At 34.1% G+C, this 18,171-nt stretch overlaps 1 protein-coding gene across 5 annotated transcripts in view; it reads left to right on the top strand.

The window, feature by feature from the left end:
- Window positions 1–18,171, top strand: part of EEA1 (early endosome antigen 1) — a 138,271-nt gene that overhangs the window by 40,798 nt on the left and 79,302 nt on the right. For all 5 annotated transcript variants that reach the window (XM_073213613.1, XM_073213614.1, XM_073213615.1 and 2 more), the window contains 7 exons: window positions 5,518–5,572; window positions 5,663–5,728; window positions 7,633–7,672; window positions 8,474–8,587; window positions 9,222–9,343; window positions 11,809–11,964; window positions 16,293–16,409. In XM_073213613.1, the coding sequence (XP_073069714.1) occupies window positions 5,518–5,572; window positions 5,663–5,728; window positions 7,633–7,672; window positions 8,474–8,587; window positions 9,222–9,343; window positions 11,809–11,964; window positions 16,293–16,409 (670 nt within the window). The remainder of the gene's footprint in view (window positions 1–5,517; window positions 5,573–5,662; window positions 5,729–7,632; window positions 7,673–8,473; window positions 8,588–9,221; window positions 9,344–11,808; window positions 11,965–16,292; window positions 16,410–18,171) is intronic.

The raw sequence follows: 18,171 nt of genomic DNA, 5'->3' as shown, positions 1-18,171 counted from the left end.
AAAGCCAGAAAATTGAATGTGCTCACTTTTACATACCTGCCCTGTGCGTTTATCTGATCAATCACAAAGTTTAGTTAATTCTGTCTGCTTAATAGCTCTCATAAACTTTTCCTTCTTCACTGCTACAGCTTATTTGAGACTTTATCATTTCATTTCTCACTCAGAAATATTTTTCAGTATTAATATTTGGCTCTCTGCCTTCAGTCTTTTATCTCTTCAATTAACTCTCCATATTGCTGCCAGAGTAATATTTTTTAAATGCAAATTTGATTGCTTTTGCTCTAAACAATAACTTTCACTAGTTTTTCATTGCTTATGTAATAGTTACTGTGTACTTTTCCAGGTTTATTTCTTACTGTATCTGCTCTTTACATCTTCCTACACCTCTCCAGTTTCTGACAATTATATCCTGCCCCTCTATAACACATTGGATAACATGTGACTGTGGGCAGGATATGTTCTTTAGATCAAAGCCCACAAGACTTAGGTGGGTCATGAAACCTTTTTGTTTAAAAGTTATCTGTTTATCAGCTTACATGTGAATTTCATTAAACATCGATCATGTATTTGAAATATAATGCAGCAGTAGTTTTTTGGGGGTCCAGATTTTTAAAATGTATGTATGGATAGCACGTACAGAGTACAAAATTCAAATGGTTCAGAAAGTTATATAGTGAAAATTTACTACTTGCCACCTTTTCCCTATCCTCTTACTTTTCATAAGACTCTTATATATATATGTTCCCAGAGATAGTCTATGCATATATATGCATATGCTTATGTCTTGTACATATAAAGAAGTATATAAATATATATAATTAAAAGTAGTTCTACATTGTCTTTAGACCTTTAGATTCTTTGTGTATCATACAGATTGTTTTATATCAATGCAGGTAAAGCTTTCTCATTCTTTTTAATGACATGTAGAATTTCATCTTTCTCTTGTTGATGAGCATTTAGGATATTTCTAGTGTTTTGTAATTACAAATGATGTGGTGTATGTCCTTGTGGACATAACATTTGTACATACATGTTTGAGTTTATCTGTAAGATAAATTTCTAGAAGTAGTATTTTTGGACAAATGTTTGCTTCAAAGCTTTGATAGATGTTGCCAAATTGTCTTTTGTAGATATCCTAGGTTGTTTTGATATGTTATATATTTCAAAAGATTTTCTTTGGTAGTAAATTTCTTTCACGCATTTGTTGAAATGGCACTTTTAAAAAGATTAATTGAGCAATTGAGCCCACCACCCCATTAGAAGTTGAACTGGCATTATCTTCCTTGGAATTTCATTCAATTTAATGTGAGTCTTACAAGTATATTGTTATTAATTCCTTTCTTCATCATTTTAGTTTATATTAGAGTTGCAAGATTAATAAATAGGGAAAACTTAAACACACCCACACTTTCACATGTAAGTCTAAGACTTATGTAAAGACTGTGTCCTCCATTTAGCATGTGGCTTCTACAAATTAAAATAGTTCATAGGGCCACATTGGAGAGAGGCATGGATGGGGACATACACACACACACAACAGACAAATGAAAACTAATGAAATTTTCACAAAAAGACAAATTTTAAGAGTTAGAAAAATTGGTAGGAATCTATTATCTAGTTTAACTTTTGTGTTCAAAAATTAAAGATTTCACCTCAAAGTTTATTTCCATCATGAAGCTCTTTTAGGTGGAAATACCACTATCTTTATGCCAGTAATTCTGGGTGAAAATAAGTTTCCAGCCTGGGGCAAATTACCTTTGAAACCAAAATCAATCAAAGGGAGAAATAAAGTTGGAGAAATCTGTTTATTGCTTATAAGCAGTTGTCCATTTCTGCTTGCCCATGTCTCTCACAACCTGGCTGCAAAAGGGACCCCAGCCAACCTCTCCAGACCAGATATACCCTTGCTCTCCCTTGTATTACCTGTTGATATGGAGATGGACTACTTCTCTCTACCCCTTGAAACACACCTATTAATATGGAGCTACACCAAGGCCAGGTGAGAGATTCTGGAAATACTGCAATTTTACCCTCTCCTCCAGAAATCTCACCTCACAATCTACTCACTCTCCATCTTTCGCAATGGCCCCTTGTGAGGAAACTGGAGCACTGTAACCAGAGTAATAACATATAATGACAACAGTGATAAAATCATGATAATCCTTAAGCTGAAGGATTCAGCTAAGTTCAAAGTCCTATGCAGATTAAGTCCATAGCTCACCCATTCCACAAGTGGTCAGTAGCTGAACAGGTAGGGAGTTCAGAGCAGTCATTATGCTACAGCTGCAACTGGGGGCGTGGGTCCAGACCACAGGGACTATAGAAGAAAATAACCTTAAAGGTGATAAGATACATGTTTTAATGATACTAGCATAGGTAAACCTTGTCCATCAAGTAGGATGCATACAAGAGAGTGGTCCTGTGTTAGGACAGTGGCAGTAATAGGATCTCATCCTATTACTGGCCTAGTATACTAAACCTTCACTTTCCTCCCTGTGGGAGTTACAGATGGGTACAGGGCTACAGGAGGTACATGCACTGGCCATAAAGATAAAACAAAACTTACCTGTAAGATGCTCTTACTTCCTGGATGTTTGGGGTACACCACTGTGATCTTTGGAGGCCATTCTGCTCTTACTCCAGGAACACACAGGAGGCCAACTTCCTGGCCTTTTCCCCAAGGTGCCAGAAGGGCCAGCCATCACTGGTTCATGTGTCAAAATGTCCAGGGCCACGTCCATTCAACAGAGTCTCCAGGGTTTAACATGGTTGGAACTGGCAGCATGATGTAGCTGATGGCTGTATCCTGGCTTTAATAACTCCTCTTTGGTTTGTACATATAGTTGCTTAGGAGAGGCAGCAATGTGTGTTAGCATGTCCACAGAGCTGAAAACTCCTTTTTGGGGCTCCTTATTCAAATGCTGTAGCACTACCTGTAAGTGAACTGACCAGCCCCATAGGCTATTGGTGTCCGACTTCGGGTCAGATTTTAACAAACCATTGTACCTCTCTATTGTTCCTGCCCCGGTAGGGTTATATGGTATATGAAACTTCCACTTTATTCCTAATTGCTGCACCCATTCTTGTAATGCATGTCCAGTAAAGTGGGTGCCTTGATCACTCTCAATCACCTGTGGCCAGCCATAGGCTGCAAAGAGACTCTCTTGGCCCCTTTTGGTGGTTTGCTGATCTGCATGACAGGCAGGAAAAGCAACCAGCAGGCCAGTACCTGTGTCCACACAAGTCATGGCATACTGATATCCTTATGATAGGGGCATATGTTCAATACAGTCTATCTGCCACCTGACAAGGGGTATCGTCCCCTTTACTATTGTCCCATGTTGCTGCAGACTCAGTGTAAGTCCCTCTTAGAGCACATAAGGCACTCCTGGGCTCTGCTGACTTCTTCAAAGATCAATGGCAAGTCCCAGCCACAGGCTGTAGCCCAGATTGTCTTTTGTCCCACGTGCAACAAACGCTGATGTAACCATTAGGCTACATCAGAGGCAGGCTTCCCTTCTAGCCAGTGCACCTGGGCCAGTGTGTCTACTTCATCATTCCCTGGGGATGCCAAAGGCAAATGGCCAGTGATATACGGTAACTGTCCTAGTCAGAAGAGAGCCCATAGGTCTTGCCACAGCTCCTCTAAGCAATGCTGAAATATGTCTTTCTCCTCCTGAAGTCTCTGCCTCTCTCCTCGGTAACCCTTTCCACTGTCTTGAGAAACAAATGTCTAACAATCCTGGCTGCTACATGGCTATTCAGGACCTCTAAGCAGTCTTCTATCTCATGGAGGGCTAAGTCCACAGCTTCCAGTGTCTCCACCCTTCCCTAATTCTGGGGAAGGCTCTACCTTTCTAGGAGGTGCTTTTCCCTAGATAATTTCCCACTAGGGGCTCCCTGGTGAAGCCACACCCTTCACCACTGTAGCTACTGGGGCCTCCCCACCATCCACAGGGGTGTTTCCAGGTATCTCACCACCATCTCTAGGGGCAGCGTGCCCAAGGATCACATCCATGAAGACAGATTTCAGGGTCAGAGGTCCTGCCAACTACCGCCAGATGTTACTTCTAGGGAAAATAAGTTTTCAGCTTGGGGCAAATTACCTTTGAAACTAAAATCAGTCAAAGGGAGGAATTAAATGGGAGAAACCTGTTGCCTACAAGCAGTCATCCACTTCTGCTCACCTGTCTCTGATGACCTGGCTGCAGAAAAAGGGGAATCCCTCCCCAACTTCTCCAGTCCAGATATGCCCTTGCTTCCTCTTGTAATCACCTATTGATATGGAGATGGACTACTTCTCTCCACCCCCTGGAAACACCTATTGATAGGGAGATGCACAAGGCCAGGTGAAAGATTCTAGAAATGATGCAGTTTTACCTACAATGCCTCTTTTTATTTCTCACAGAACTGATGATAGTCTATTGCTCTTACTTGTTTAGTGTTTAGTTCCCCCATTAGACTGAACAACTTGAGTCTGGCATAGATAATGAATGTCTATTGAATAATGAATAAATTATTTACATATGAATGGTTATGAAAGGTAGAGGACTCATTTTTCCCTCTTTTACATTTCACTTTTTTGGCAGTTTCCTTCATTTTCTATTAACCCCTATTTCACAGATGAAGCTGACTCTGCCCTTTTACTTTCTACCCCTGCCATCTTCGTAGAGGTTAATTCTCCCAGTATGTCCCATTATCTTTTATCTTACTGATAACGCTTGTGCTGGTGTAGATTTGGCCTTCCTTATCATCAGAACTGATCTATTCCTATTCTGTTTACACTATAATCAATTCATTAGAGTATTCTTAATCAGCAGTTTCAGTTTTTGTGTCTTCTATCATGGCAGCCATTGGTAGTGGCATGGAGCAAGGCAGTCCGGCTTTTTTTTTTTGCTGTTAACAATCCAGCAGGGGAATATAGGTTCCTGACATCCAGAAGAAGAATCCCCAGTGTGTGTTTTCATGGAATTTCTCTCCTGTATCAGGCCCTCCAGTGATTTGCTCACCATTCTTTGTGAGACTGACTCTTAGGCAAGGGGAACAGAAAGTGAGATGGTTATGACAGAAAAAAATATTTCAGACTCAACGAACAGAAAGAAGCCAGTGTTGCTAGAGCTAAGTGAGTGAGGGGGAGAGTCATAAGGCAGAGACTAGATTGTGCAGATTTTGTGGTTCTTGTTAATGAGTTTAGATTTTATGCTAATGGCAATAGGAAGTCATTAGTGTTTATTGTCAAATTAGTGGGACACATTTTGCTTCTTACTTAGGCATTTGACAGTCAGTTGTATCATTTCCATGGTGAAGTGTTTTTCCATTTATAAACATTTAGGTTTAGAAATAAAGTTATTTTTCTAAGGGTTTTATATATATGCCACTATACCTAAAATATACAGGTTTTTTTAAGAACTGAGAAAACTAGAATGTTAATATATAATACTAGCTATGATTTGTTAAGAGACCAGGATGTTAAAGAACATGATATACTAATTCCTTTTATTCCCAATTTATGTTTAGAGATGATGTGACACTACTCAGACAAGAGATCCAAGACCTACAGGCTTCACTTAAGGTAAGAATAAAAATGATTATACTTGTTTTCAGTGTTTCAGAAAATAAACCTTTTAAAATTTACTAATTAAAAATCTTTTTTTTCCCCTAGGAAGAAAAATGGTACTCAGAGGAATTAAAGAAAGAATTAGAAAAATTTCAGGGGCTGCAACAGCAAGTAATTGCTTTTAAATACTTGAAGTGTATTTACTGGTTATTTTCATTGTTGAAAATTAAACATAATACTTTTTGTAAGCAGATGACCTGATATAAACAATTTGTTTATATCTTGGTTTGTTTTCTTTTTTTAATAGCCTACAGTATATGTCCTTTGTAATTCTAATGAATCAAAGAAATACCTAGAAAGCTAAGAAGTAGCTTCTTTAAGGTGCTCCATTAAGAGTCAGTTACCTGTGGATTTATTATACCAGACTATATTATCCTAATTTTCTGACAATTGTATAGTTAAAAAACATAGGTTCAAACAATAGTGAAAATTTTCAAAGCACTTGTGTTATGACAAATTGGAAATCACCAAAATGTCTATTATTAGGGAAAGAACTATTATTAACTGTTTCTGTTAGTGAAGTTTGTTTGAAAACATGGAAAACCATTGCATTTACAATGTTAGGTTTTAAAAAACAAAAATTATGTGTATGTGTACACACACACACACACACACACACACATATATTATACAACTTGAGTTACATAAAAACAGTTCATAGAAAAAAACAAAATGATGTGATACCAAAAACTGAAATAACCAATTTTGAAATGTCCAAAATGGGATATTTCAGAATAGATTCTTTAATATTTTATGTTCTTTATAATTATGTATTTTCTAAATAAATGTCTTAACCAGTTACAATCTTTATACTAAAATTGTATTGACTTTTATACAAAAATTACATAAAGAATCACAGAATAATGAACTTACCAGATCCATATATAGTTTGTATTTGCAAGAATAAAGTGGATACCCTTTAACAATAGTCCTAATATTTTTATGAATTAGTGATCCCCTTTGCACATTATCTTAGCACATTGTGTCTCTCAGGCTTTTCACCTTTTTATCTATTTGCCAAGAATTTTCATTTGGGCTAGAAAAGACAAACAGAGAGATAACAAAATATCAGTTTTATTACTACTCAGCCTCAATAATTGAGGATGCATCAAAGAGGTTTTTAGTAATCTAGAATATTTATAGTTCATTTACTCATGTTTTATGTAGGTGTCATTAATAACTAATCAAACATGGGCTGTATTAATTTCTGTACCTGAAAACAGAGAGGAAATTGTTCCCTACATTTGAGGTAGCTATTTCACATTCAATAAATAAATTCTCCACAGTGCAAAGTGTAATTGCATTGGTAGGAAATTTGCCTTTGGGGGAAAATATATTTTAAATACTGATGATTCTTAGCAATCAATATGTCTAAATCCAATGTAATAGAAAATATAGTCAGATATACTGTGAGATGATTAAACTTTTTCAGATATGTATAAATTCTTGATAATATGGAAGTTATGACTAGGCCACATACTATTTTGTTTCTAATACACATGATAAGTTAAACCTTATGGGATATATTTTTTATTTCTGTTTCTTTTAAAGGTGATTTATAATCCTGAATTAAAAATTTATGTTTTTAAAGCCGGATTTTTTAATAGTGATGGTTCCCTGGTGTATTTTAATGTGTGCAAATTTCAGATACTATAGGATTGAATCTTGCCTGCTGACTTATTTGTTTTAGAATCTATATTTAGAATTGTAAGAACTTAAATTATTTATTTATTCATTTATTGCTGAATTTAAGGAATTTAAGATAGCATCTATTGTGAGACCCATACTTATTTAACCTATAATAGCAATAAAAACTTCTTAGAACCAGGGAGCTGTTGTTAAATCATTATACCAGTCTGCCTAGCGGAACACAGAACAAGCCAAAATTTAATTCTCATCAAAATCTTGCTGTTTGCCTGACAGAATGGGGCTTTCAGAAAATTTTCTCACATTGGCAGTTGTAACAGTATTGTCTTTTCCTTTTAATGCATTTTTTATATTTTGTTTTCATTGAGGAGTCTAAACCTGATGGATTGGTGGCTGATTCATCAGCAGGTAACTTAGAGTAGATATTCTTTCTTCTCTCTCATTCTTGTTTTTAACTTTTTTCTTTTTCTCTGAGGGCTGCTACGTAAATTTTGTTTTGTGGTTATATTTTTATGGCTTTGAAACAGTGAAGATAACAGTAGTATTATAGGCTTAGAGTGTTTGTTACCTGCGAACCTCATGACTTAATCAGTTAACAAAAATCTTAGTTCATTATATTCTGAAGTTATAAATTAACTTCCAGGATATTACATTAATGTGATTGTTTAATAAAAAGTTAAATCTGTATTAGAAAGTGATGTATGCTTTTTTTCTTGAAATAAAAATGATAAGACTAGCATTTCATAACTGATTTTAACTGGAGGGCTGCTCAATGAAAAATGAAAATATTTTGAGATTAGCTAGTAGATTATAATTTTCCTGTGAAATCTCTTTTTATAAGACCTTGTTCTTAAACTGTTTCTAATGTCATTTTGCATTATAACAAATTTTATCAGAGAAACAGAATATATTCCTTCTTGGTCAGTTGACAGATACAGGAAAATAACTGAAATGTGAACTCAAAATAATCTTGAAACAAATATTTATACATTATTTGGGTGTGATAATATATATTCTTTTTTTAAATTTAGTGTTTTTAAGTTACAACTTGTACTCTAAATGAATCAGGTATACTTCTTGAAATGTGAAGATACTCTATAATTAGTAATAGACTCATGTTAATTGTCTTACAGTAAGTATAAGTAATCCTACTTTAGGAAATCTAATTATTGTATTTGAGTAAATACTATACTTTTTTAAAAAAAATAGAGCTACAGTCTTTGGAACAACAATTAGAAGAAGCCCAAACAGAGAATTTTAATATTAAGCAAATGAAAGACTTATTTGAACAGAAAGCAGCCCAACTTGCCACTGAAATTGCAGGTAAACTGAATCAGAAATTTTTAGTCAATAAATCAGTCTCACTGATTTTTTTACTATTACAGATCCTATAAATAAACATTATATTTTAGTGTGGTTAAGTATTTATTAAAGACTGTTATGGTGATTGCTGGAATTTAATGACAACCAAATTGCTATGTAAGTAATGTTTGTCATCCCATTTTCTCCCTTCAAAGGACTGATTTTTTCTATAGAATTATTCTTGATTTTAAGAAAATGAATTTTCTTTTGGGGTATGCTTTAAAGATTAACAAGTAACATTTTGAAGAAGTAAAATAATATAGCATAGATTTTAGATTTAACATTTGGTTATGCTGTCAGTTATGTTTTTATTAACTATATGTTTTTGGGTAAAATATTGTTATATGATAAGTTTATATTAAAATGCTAATTCATACTTAATGTGTGAATTTAGTTAAAAACATTTTATCATTTTAAGTTCATTGTTCAGTGGTCAGAAGTATAATTTTATTGTACGTATTTATGTTTATCTTAGGACTGTGAATTTGAATTAGAGTGGTATAATTATGTGTGCTGGAATATACAGGAATTTATAAAACTGCTCCTCTCTAGAGTTAGTCATAAAACTAATATTTACATAACTATCCTTAATTAGACATAAAGTCAAAATATGATGAAGAAAGGAGTCTTCGAGAAGCTGCTGAACAAAAAGCAATACAACTGACAGAGGAATTAAACAAAGAAGCAACTGTAATTCAGGATCTGAAGACTGAACTGGTAATTTAGAAACCATTTATTGGAATTTACCTTTATAATTTTCTGACTTAAAAATGAAATACACTAATAACAAATATTTAAAAGTATAGACTGAGTGAAATGGAGGAAATAAAAAGTTCCCTAGAATGCTACCACCTGCATATATACTGTATATGATTTTAAAAATAAAAATGGATTTCATGATACATAATTTATTATCTTAACATTTTTGTTGTTTCTTGATACACTGTCTTTCTTAGTAGTTTCCATATTTGCATCTCTCATCCTGACCTCCCTTGCATTTTAGTTTTATAAATCCACCTGCTTTTAGGATACTTCTGATTGCATTTCTAGCTGTCATTTTCAAATTCAATAAGTATAATATCAAGTTATCGTATTTCTCCCATAACTGTATGTCTATCATTGGTACCATACATCTTCAATGCTCTCCTCAGGCTTAACAACCTTAGATCTGTCCTTGAGTCCTTTCTGTCCTTCATTTAGCACTCAATAAATACACAAGTAAAGGAATCACCTATATTCAACCTGTATCAAATCTTGATTATATTTAGATCTACAGCTCCTTCATTTAAAAAAATTTTTTTTATTAAGGTATAATTGATATACGCTCTTATGAAGGTTTCACATGAAAAAACAATGTGGTTACTACATTTACCCATATTATCAAGTCCTGACCCATACCCCATTGCAGTCACTGTCCATCAGTATAGTAAGATGGCACAGATTCACTGTTTGCCTTCTCTGTGCTACACTGTTTTCCCTGTGACCCCCACACCATGTGTACTAAACATAATAATCCTCAATTCCCTTCTCCCTCCCTACCCCCCCACCCTTCCACACCCGTCCCTTTTGGTAACCACTAGTCCCTTCTTGGAGTCTGTGAGTTTGCTGCTATTTTTTTCCTTTAGTTTTGCTTCGTTGTTATACTTCACAAATGAGGGAAATCATTTGGCACTTGTCTTTCTCCGCCTGTCTTATTTCACTGAGCATAAAATCGTCCAGCTCCATTCCTGTTGTTGCAAATGGTAGGATTTGTTCCTTTCTTATGGCTTAGTAGTATTCCATTGTGTATATGAACCACATCTTTATCCATTCATCTATTGATGGACACTTAGGTTGCTTTCATATCTTTGCTGATGTAAATAGTGCTGTGATAAACATAGGGGTGCATATGTCTTTTTGAATCTGAGAAGCTGTATTTTTTGCATAAATCCCAAGGAGTGGGATTCCCAGGTCAAATGATATTTCTATTTTGAGTTTTTTGAGGAACCTCCATATTGCTTTCCACAATGGTTGAACTAGCTTACATTGCCACCAGCCATGTAGGAGGGTTCCCCTTTCTCCGCATCCTCCCCAGCATTTGTTGTTCTTAGTCTTTTCAATGCTGGCCAGCCATCCTTACTGGTGTGAGGTGATATCTCATTGTGGTTTTAATTTGCATTTCCCTGATGATTAGTGATGTGGAGCATCTTTTCATGTGTCTGTTGGGCATCTGAATTTCTTCTTTGGAGAATTGTCTCTTCACATTCTCTGCCCATTATTTAATCGGTTTATCTGCTTTTTGGGTGTTGAGGCATGTGAGTTCTTCATATATTTTGGATGTTAACCCCTTGTCAGATAAGTGATTTACAAATATATTCTCCCATACTGTAGAATGGATGCCTTTTTGTTCTGTTGATGGTGTCCTTTGCTGGATAGAAACTTTTTAGTTTGATGTAGTCCATGAGTTCATTTTGGTTTTGTTTCCCTTGCTCGAGGAGATGCGTTCAGAAGAAGTTGATCATGTTTATATTCAGGAGATTTTTGCTTATGTTGTCTCCTGAGAGTTTTATGGTTTTATGACTTACATTCAGGTCTTTGATCCATTTCGAGTTTACTTTGTATATGGGGTTAAACAATAATCCAATTTCATTCTCTTGCATGTAGCTGTCCAGTTTTGCCAACACCAGCTGTTGAAGAGGCTTTCATTTCCCCATTGTATGTCCATGGCTCCTTTATCATATATTAATTGACCATATATGGTTGGGTTTATATCAGGGCTCTCTAGTCTGTTCCATTGGTCTGTGGGTTTGTTCTCGTGCCAGTACCAAATTATCTTGATTACTGTGGCTTTATATCCTTCAGTTTTATTACCAGTTTCTTAGCATAGAAAATGAAGGAATGTAGTTTTTTTCGAGTGGTTGTTATGACCCATAGGCATGGTTTGTAGGAAAGGAAAGCAGATGAAACACTAAAGATAATTGTGAATTTGCTATTTTGCATTTGAGTAGTAACACTATTAAATGTGAGATATGGTGGGAAGAGGAGAGGCTTGTTAGTGGGAAGGAATCAGTGTTCGATGTTTGTAGTCCAATAATTAATATTAAAGATGGTTTTCACTTTGATTTTTTTGTAGTGAAACCGTATAAAATTGTGTTATTTTAGTTTTTCACTGTAATTTTTATTTGAAATGTGTTGCTTCACAGCTTCAGAGACCTGGTATAGAAGATGTAGCCGTGCTGAAGAAAGAACTGGTCCAGGTCCAAACGCTAATGGACAGTATGACCTTGGAACGTGAGAGAGAATCTGAAAAACTCAAAGATGAGTGCAAGAAGCTACAGGTGGAACATGCTAACTCAGAGGTAATGACGTTCAGTGCACTCAAATGTGATTTTCGTTAACTTGGTGTATACTGTTACGTGAAATGTTCCACATTTCAAGTCTGTGTTCTTTCTGTATCATGATATCTCCCATTTTTATGTGGTCCAATGACTGCCTTATAAAAGTAAATTTATGCTATTCATCTTGACCTAATGCCTATTGTTATTACTTTTCATATTTTACCATATTGTATGTTACAATGTTTGTATTGAGATAGCTTAAAATACTTAAGAGTTGTGTCTCATATCATTTCCTTATAAAAAACTTAACTGCCTTAAATAATCTATCTCATTTATTTGTTTATAATTTCTTTTATTTTTAGCTTCTGCTTACTCTTCAAATGTAAATATTTGTCTAAGTATATAAATATATGGCATGTATTTTATCAATTTATTAAAATTCAATTCTCTTTCTTCCAGTTAAGTGTGTATTGGTGAAGTACAGTACTTAAATTAGTAGAAAAGAATTTTATGTATTACTACTTTACTTAACCTAAATATTAGTATTATAAACAAGCACATTAAATGGAATTAAAGAAGCTAAAAAATACAGTGATTTATTTGATATTTCTAGTTGAGACTGAAGATATGTATTCCAGTGTACATTGTTAAATTTTTCCTTATGTTCCATTACTTTCATTTTTAAATATATACCTTAGGAATTCATTGACTTTTTTTTTTTTTTGGTTCAGATATTTGAGAAAAATAACTCCTAAAACATTTGAAAGTACTTTGTAAAAAATAAGCTATTTTATAGATTAGAAATTGAAGATTTAAAGGTTAAAAAAGTATTCTACATATCTACATTATTGAAAATATCAAAGCTGGGATCAACTTATATTTGGTGTGGTCTTTAATGGAAATCATTTTTTAAGAATTTTATTTGTATTCCAAATACACCCTTTTGAATCCCATTTTTAAAAATTAAAGTGTTTATAAAGATAAAGAATAAGTATGGTTGGTTACACTCATGCATAGTTGTTAAAAAGCATATTTAAGTATCTTTTAAAAGTATACTAATGTAGAGATAGATTTAGCAGTATGATTGGACATTTTTATTGTGTTTTCAATGTGTACTTCAGTCCTGTCTTCCACCTTTCATCCATCATTTCATTATTTTTTTTTTCTGCTTTCTAATGGAGATGCTTAAACTTGAGGTAATGTGATTTGGGAAGGCTTTTAATATTAGTAATACTTTTAATACAACACCTTCTATTGTCATATAGCATTTTGTGTTTAGAGCAATCTCAGAACTTCAAAGATATGCTCATTTTTGTTTTATTAATTTAAGCAAATTTTGGACCATCTTTAAATAATTATTTACTAAGAGTAATAGCATATTACGATAATAATTACAATTCTAAAGCACTAGCAGTATGTTTGCTTGGTGTATCTTTCCTTAATTATTTTGTAACTTAAAGCTTTTTAGTAAAACTTCAATGTTGAGTTCAAAAACGTGGTTTAAAGGAAATGTAGATTTTTATAGGGTTTGATATACTCTTCCCAATTAATATCTGTTAATTCCTTCGAAATAGAATCACTCATTCCTTTGTGACTTTTTTTGAATAGTGTCAGTAACTATTCAAATTTAGGTTGTTGTAAAGCTTATGTTCCTTTGTGGATGTCAGTAAGCCAAATCATGATAGAAAGTCAGTTAATCTGAAGCACCATAAAAAATAGTAAAGCAGGAAATGTGTAGTAGTGAAGCTGGCAATAATGTGAGACAATTTTAGATAGAATGATCAGGGAAGGACCCCTTGAGGAGAACGTGTGTGAGAAGAATGAATTAAGCAAGAATCATAGTGAAGAACTGGGAGCAAGTGTTCCTCAGAAGAGGGAGCACAAGTCCTAAAGCCTTCAAGGCCCAGATAAGCTTAGCCTGTTAATAGTGAGGAAAGTCAGTGTGGCTAGAATGGAGAGCCTTCTTTGGTTGAGTTTCACCCATAGTGATATGTGAACAGGGAATATCTGAACCTGGAAATGTTTTCTTTCTTTAATCTTATATATATTTTTCAGATATGAACATAATACATGGTCATGATAAAAGATTAAAATGATTTACAGTGTGCAGTGAGAAAGTACAAGTTTGCTGTAATTCATTTCCCTCCCTTCCCTTCCCTATAACTAAAGTATACCTCTTGCTGTGTACTCTTCCCACATCTTTCTTTTTTAACTCCTAGAGTAAATTAAAAATTTTTAAATGCTTGCTTTTATCTTTTTAAATATTCTAGGTTTAAAAATATATACACATTTAGTGTACAAAGGACAAATGATACACTTATTGTTCATTTTTTTAGGTGTTAACATTATAAAATCATTTATAAGAACATTTAAAAACTATAACAATGATTTTTTTTATGTATTTGCTTTACATTTTCTTGTTTAGTGTCTTCTGCATGTTGGAATTTATCAGCAAGATAGATATTAGATAGATGTTATACTTGGATTTTACATTTTATAAGCTTTTATGTAGAATCATGGTATTTTAATGAAATATACTCATAATTTGGGTTACTTATTTCTGTTTATATTCCAGACATTCTGCTATATCCTTTGATAAGATACTTATAAGTAGGTATTTAAATATGATAATATACTTGCTTTCGTGATAAGTTGGCATTTGCAGTATGTGATTGAAAGATATTACTTTAAAATAGCCAAATTATTTGCAATATTTTTATTAATATCCATACTGTTACTAACAGAAAATGATTCTGAGACTCAAAGGTGTTAGAAATAGCACTTTGAAATAAACTCCCAATACCTGTATTCATATCAAAGATACATGATCAATTTAAGACATGTTTATTAGGATATGCCTTTAACTGAAATGCAATTAAAAATACTTGAATATTTAAACTTATTTCCTTCTTTGAAGTATGTAATATATATATTAATTGTTATACATTATATTTACATACCCTGTATAAAGTATAACTATAAAGTAATGTGACAGATTGCCTTTCAGGGTATAAGAATTGGTTCATTTACATTAATGTTTTCCTTAAAAGGTCAGACCATGAACTTATATCAGATGTGCTGCCATTCCTAAAAACATTTTTGAAACCTCTTTTGATAGACTTTAAACCAGTTTGGAAAACACTCAGAAAACTAGTTTCATTAATTTATGGTTATTAAAATAAAATTTAGAAAGCCCAAGTGAACATTTAGTTTAGTCACTTACTTTGTTTACTAGGTAGTTTCTAAAACTGAAAGCCAAAGCTACTGTGTGAAAAAAAAAAGCCAGATATTCTGGAAGCATTCCCAAAAGAAGACTAGCAAAAGATCTCTTGGCATTAATGTCACAATAAATTGGTAGCCTTTTAGTAACTTTCTACTAATTTATTACAAATTTCTCCCTTGAAGATGAAAGTACTCATTTGTAGTATATGATACAGGTAACTGCTGATGTGTTCATTAAGAAAACTTTAAAAAATTTGCATTACTCATATTATAAAGTTTATTTACTAATAAAGACTACAAAGAAAATAATTATAACCTGAAGAATGAAGAAATAAAGCCAACAAGCAATATTAGAAATACAACATTCTTTTGTTATTATCATCTGTGGTAAAGCAGTCTCTCGCTTGCTAGTGATGAAGCTTTTGTGTAAAGGAATTTGTATTTCCAAGATCTTTGCTTACCCTTCTCTTACGTCTTTTTTAAATGATCAAACCATTGTTTTAATAGTAGACCCTAATTTTCATTTAAAAAAATGTTAAAATGTTGAAGTGATCCATATCAAGTGATAATACCTGATCACAGAGTGCAGTGATTCTATTTAATAAAACTCTCTATATAACTTCTGTTTGGTAACTTCTTTGGACAAAAACTTCCCATTACAGTAAAAAGGATGATTTGCCATTTTTCAAAGGTAACTGTGTGTAGTATGTTTGCATTTAACATGTTTTAAACTGAAAAGAAAAGGCTATACTATAGAAATGGGGAAAAATGTAGGCATAACTTGCATATCCTCTTTAAATTCAAGAGGATTAAAGTACAGAGTTTCAAAGCCAGTAAATTCAAGTTTATAGTTTGATGCTTACTTCTGACATGCGAGGTAGGATGTCAACTTTTCATTTCATGTGTTATTAAATAAATGGAGTTGTGCATCTTAGATACATTTTAAAATTTTGTTTTCAGTCAATAAAGATGTGGAGTGGCAGTAGAAGGATAAAGATCCAAACTGAAACTTCCAAGGATTATTTCAATTTAACAACCACAATGATGCAAATTATGTAATCTTAAAACCTTTGGATGCTTCCATTTCTTTTTTCATTTAATTTGCTCTAATTTTTTTTTTTTTTTAGGCTACAGTGAACCAGCTAAAGAATGAACTTGCCAAAGGCCCCCAGGAAGTTGCTATATATGTGCAGGAACTACAAAAACTGAAAAGTTCAGTTAATGAATTAACTCAAAAAAATCAGGTGAGAATTTAAAAACTACTTGTAGTGGTGAATTGATTATATATATCTTAAATTTTGATTTTGTGTGCGTGTTTTATATATGGGCATAGTACAGTGTGAATGTAAAATTATTTTGAAAAATTTTTTTTTTTTTTTGAGAGGGCATCTCATATTTATTGATCAAATGGTTGTTAACAACAATAAAATTCAATATAGGGGGGTCAATGCTCAATGTACAATCATTAATCCATCTCAAGTCTAATTCTCGTCAGTCTCCAATCTTCTGAAGCATAACGAACAAGTTCTTACATGGTGAATAAATTCTTACATGGTGAACAGTACAAGGGCAGTCATTACAGAAACTTTCGGTTTTGATCACGCATTATGACCTATAAACAATCAGGTCAAATACGATTACTCGTTTGATTTTTGTACTTGATTTATATGTTGATCCCACATTTCTCCCTTTATTATTATTATTATTTTTATTTTTAATAAAATGCTGAAGTGGTAGGTAGATGCAAGATAAAGGTAGAAAACATAGTTTAGTGCTGTAAGAGGGCAAATGTAGATGATCAGATGATCAGGTGTGTGCCTATGGACTAAGTATTAATCCAGGCTAGACAAGGGCAGCAAAACATCCACGGATGCAGAAGATTTCTCTCAAAGCAGGGGAGGGTGAGGTTCTGAGCCTCACCTCTGTTGATCCCCAAATTCTCACCTGATGGCCCCCATGCGACTGTGCCTGTCTTAGGTTGTTCCTCCCTTGAGGAATCTTACCCGTCTCTGGCTAACCAGTCATCTTCCGGGGCCATACAGGGAGATGTAAAGTTGGTAAGTGAGAGAGAAGCATATTGTTTGAAAAGGTTAGCTTTTTACTTCTTTGCAGATTTATGCCCTGTGGCTTCTATGCCCAGCACTTGTCTCGAGGTATCTTTACCACCTGGAGGAATTATGATACTCAGTAAATTCGATATGAGGCACGAATTCTATTTAAGGGTTGTAATTAGGAAGAAAGAAGAAAAGCTACAGATGTAGCATATGGAAGGAAACATGGGAGGATTGATTATTTCTTTGACCTATCTTCTTGTAGAGTACCTTAAGTATGTATAAGTTTTAAACTACTAACTAATTTGCACACACATATTAACATAATAGGAATACGGTGACATAAACAAAGCAGACCTACAATTACCATCCATCTCCAGTGAAGCCAAGAAAACCATTTAGGCACCCTAGGCATTTGTGAAAATTTGTCTGTGATATGATGGATATTGTCCAACTGTACTTGAACCGTCTGAGAGAAATCAGACAAATTAAAGCAGCCCATTTCTGGGATCTGTTCACATCCCATATGTTCTTTTAACCATAGATAGTCTATAGTCATGAGATTTTGGAGTGCTACAACTTGCACCCCTCCCAACTCCTGGTTGAGTTCCAACAGTACAGATCCGGTCAAATATGTTGTCTCACTGTATGCACATGCCAGCCTAGACATCTCCCTCCTCATTCCTATGGCAAGTCCAGGAGACGGTGGGCTGGATGCAGCCACAACCGCAGCATCGTCCGGATCCCTGTGGAGGCTTTTTGATGATCATCCCCCGGCACGAGTCCTCCAGAGAGTGCTGATGCTGGAAGCTCCTCCTCATATCGTATCTTAGTTCATTTTCTGGGTATCCAAGCTAGGCCTTGATCTTCTGCATAGAAACAAACAGACCCTTTGCCCACACTTTGACATGCCCTCTATACCACTGTGCAGAACTCATTGGAGGTCAGCACACAG

This window comes from Manis javanica, chromosome 10, assembly GCF_040802235.1.
Source record: "Manis javanica isolate MJ-LG chromosome 10, MJ_LKY, whole genome shotgun sequence".
NCBI classification, from domain to species: domain Eukaryota; kingdom Metazoa; phylum Chordata; class Mammalia; order Pholidota; family Manidae; genus Manis; species Manis javanica.
The sequence above is the reverse complement of the archived record's forward strand: the minus strand, read 5'-3'. Positions and strand labels throughout refer to the sequence as shown.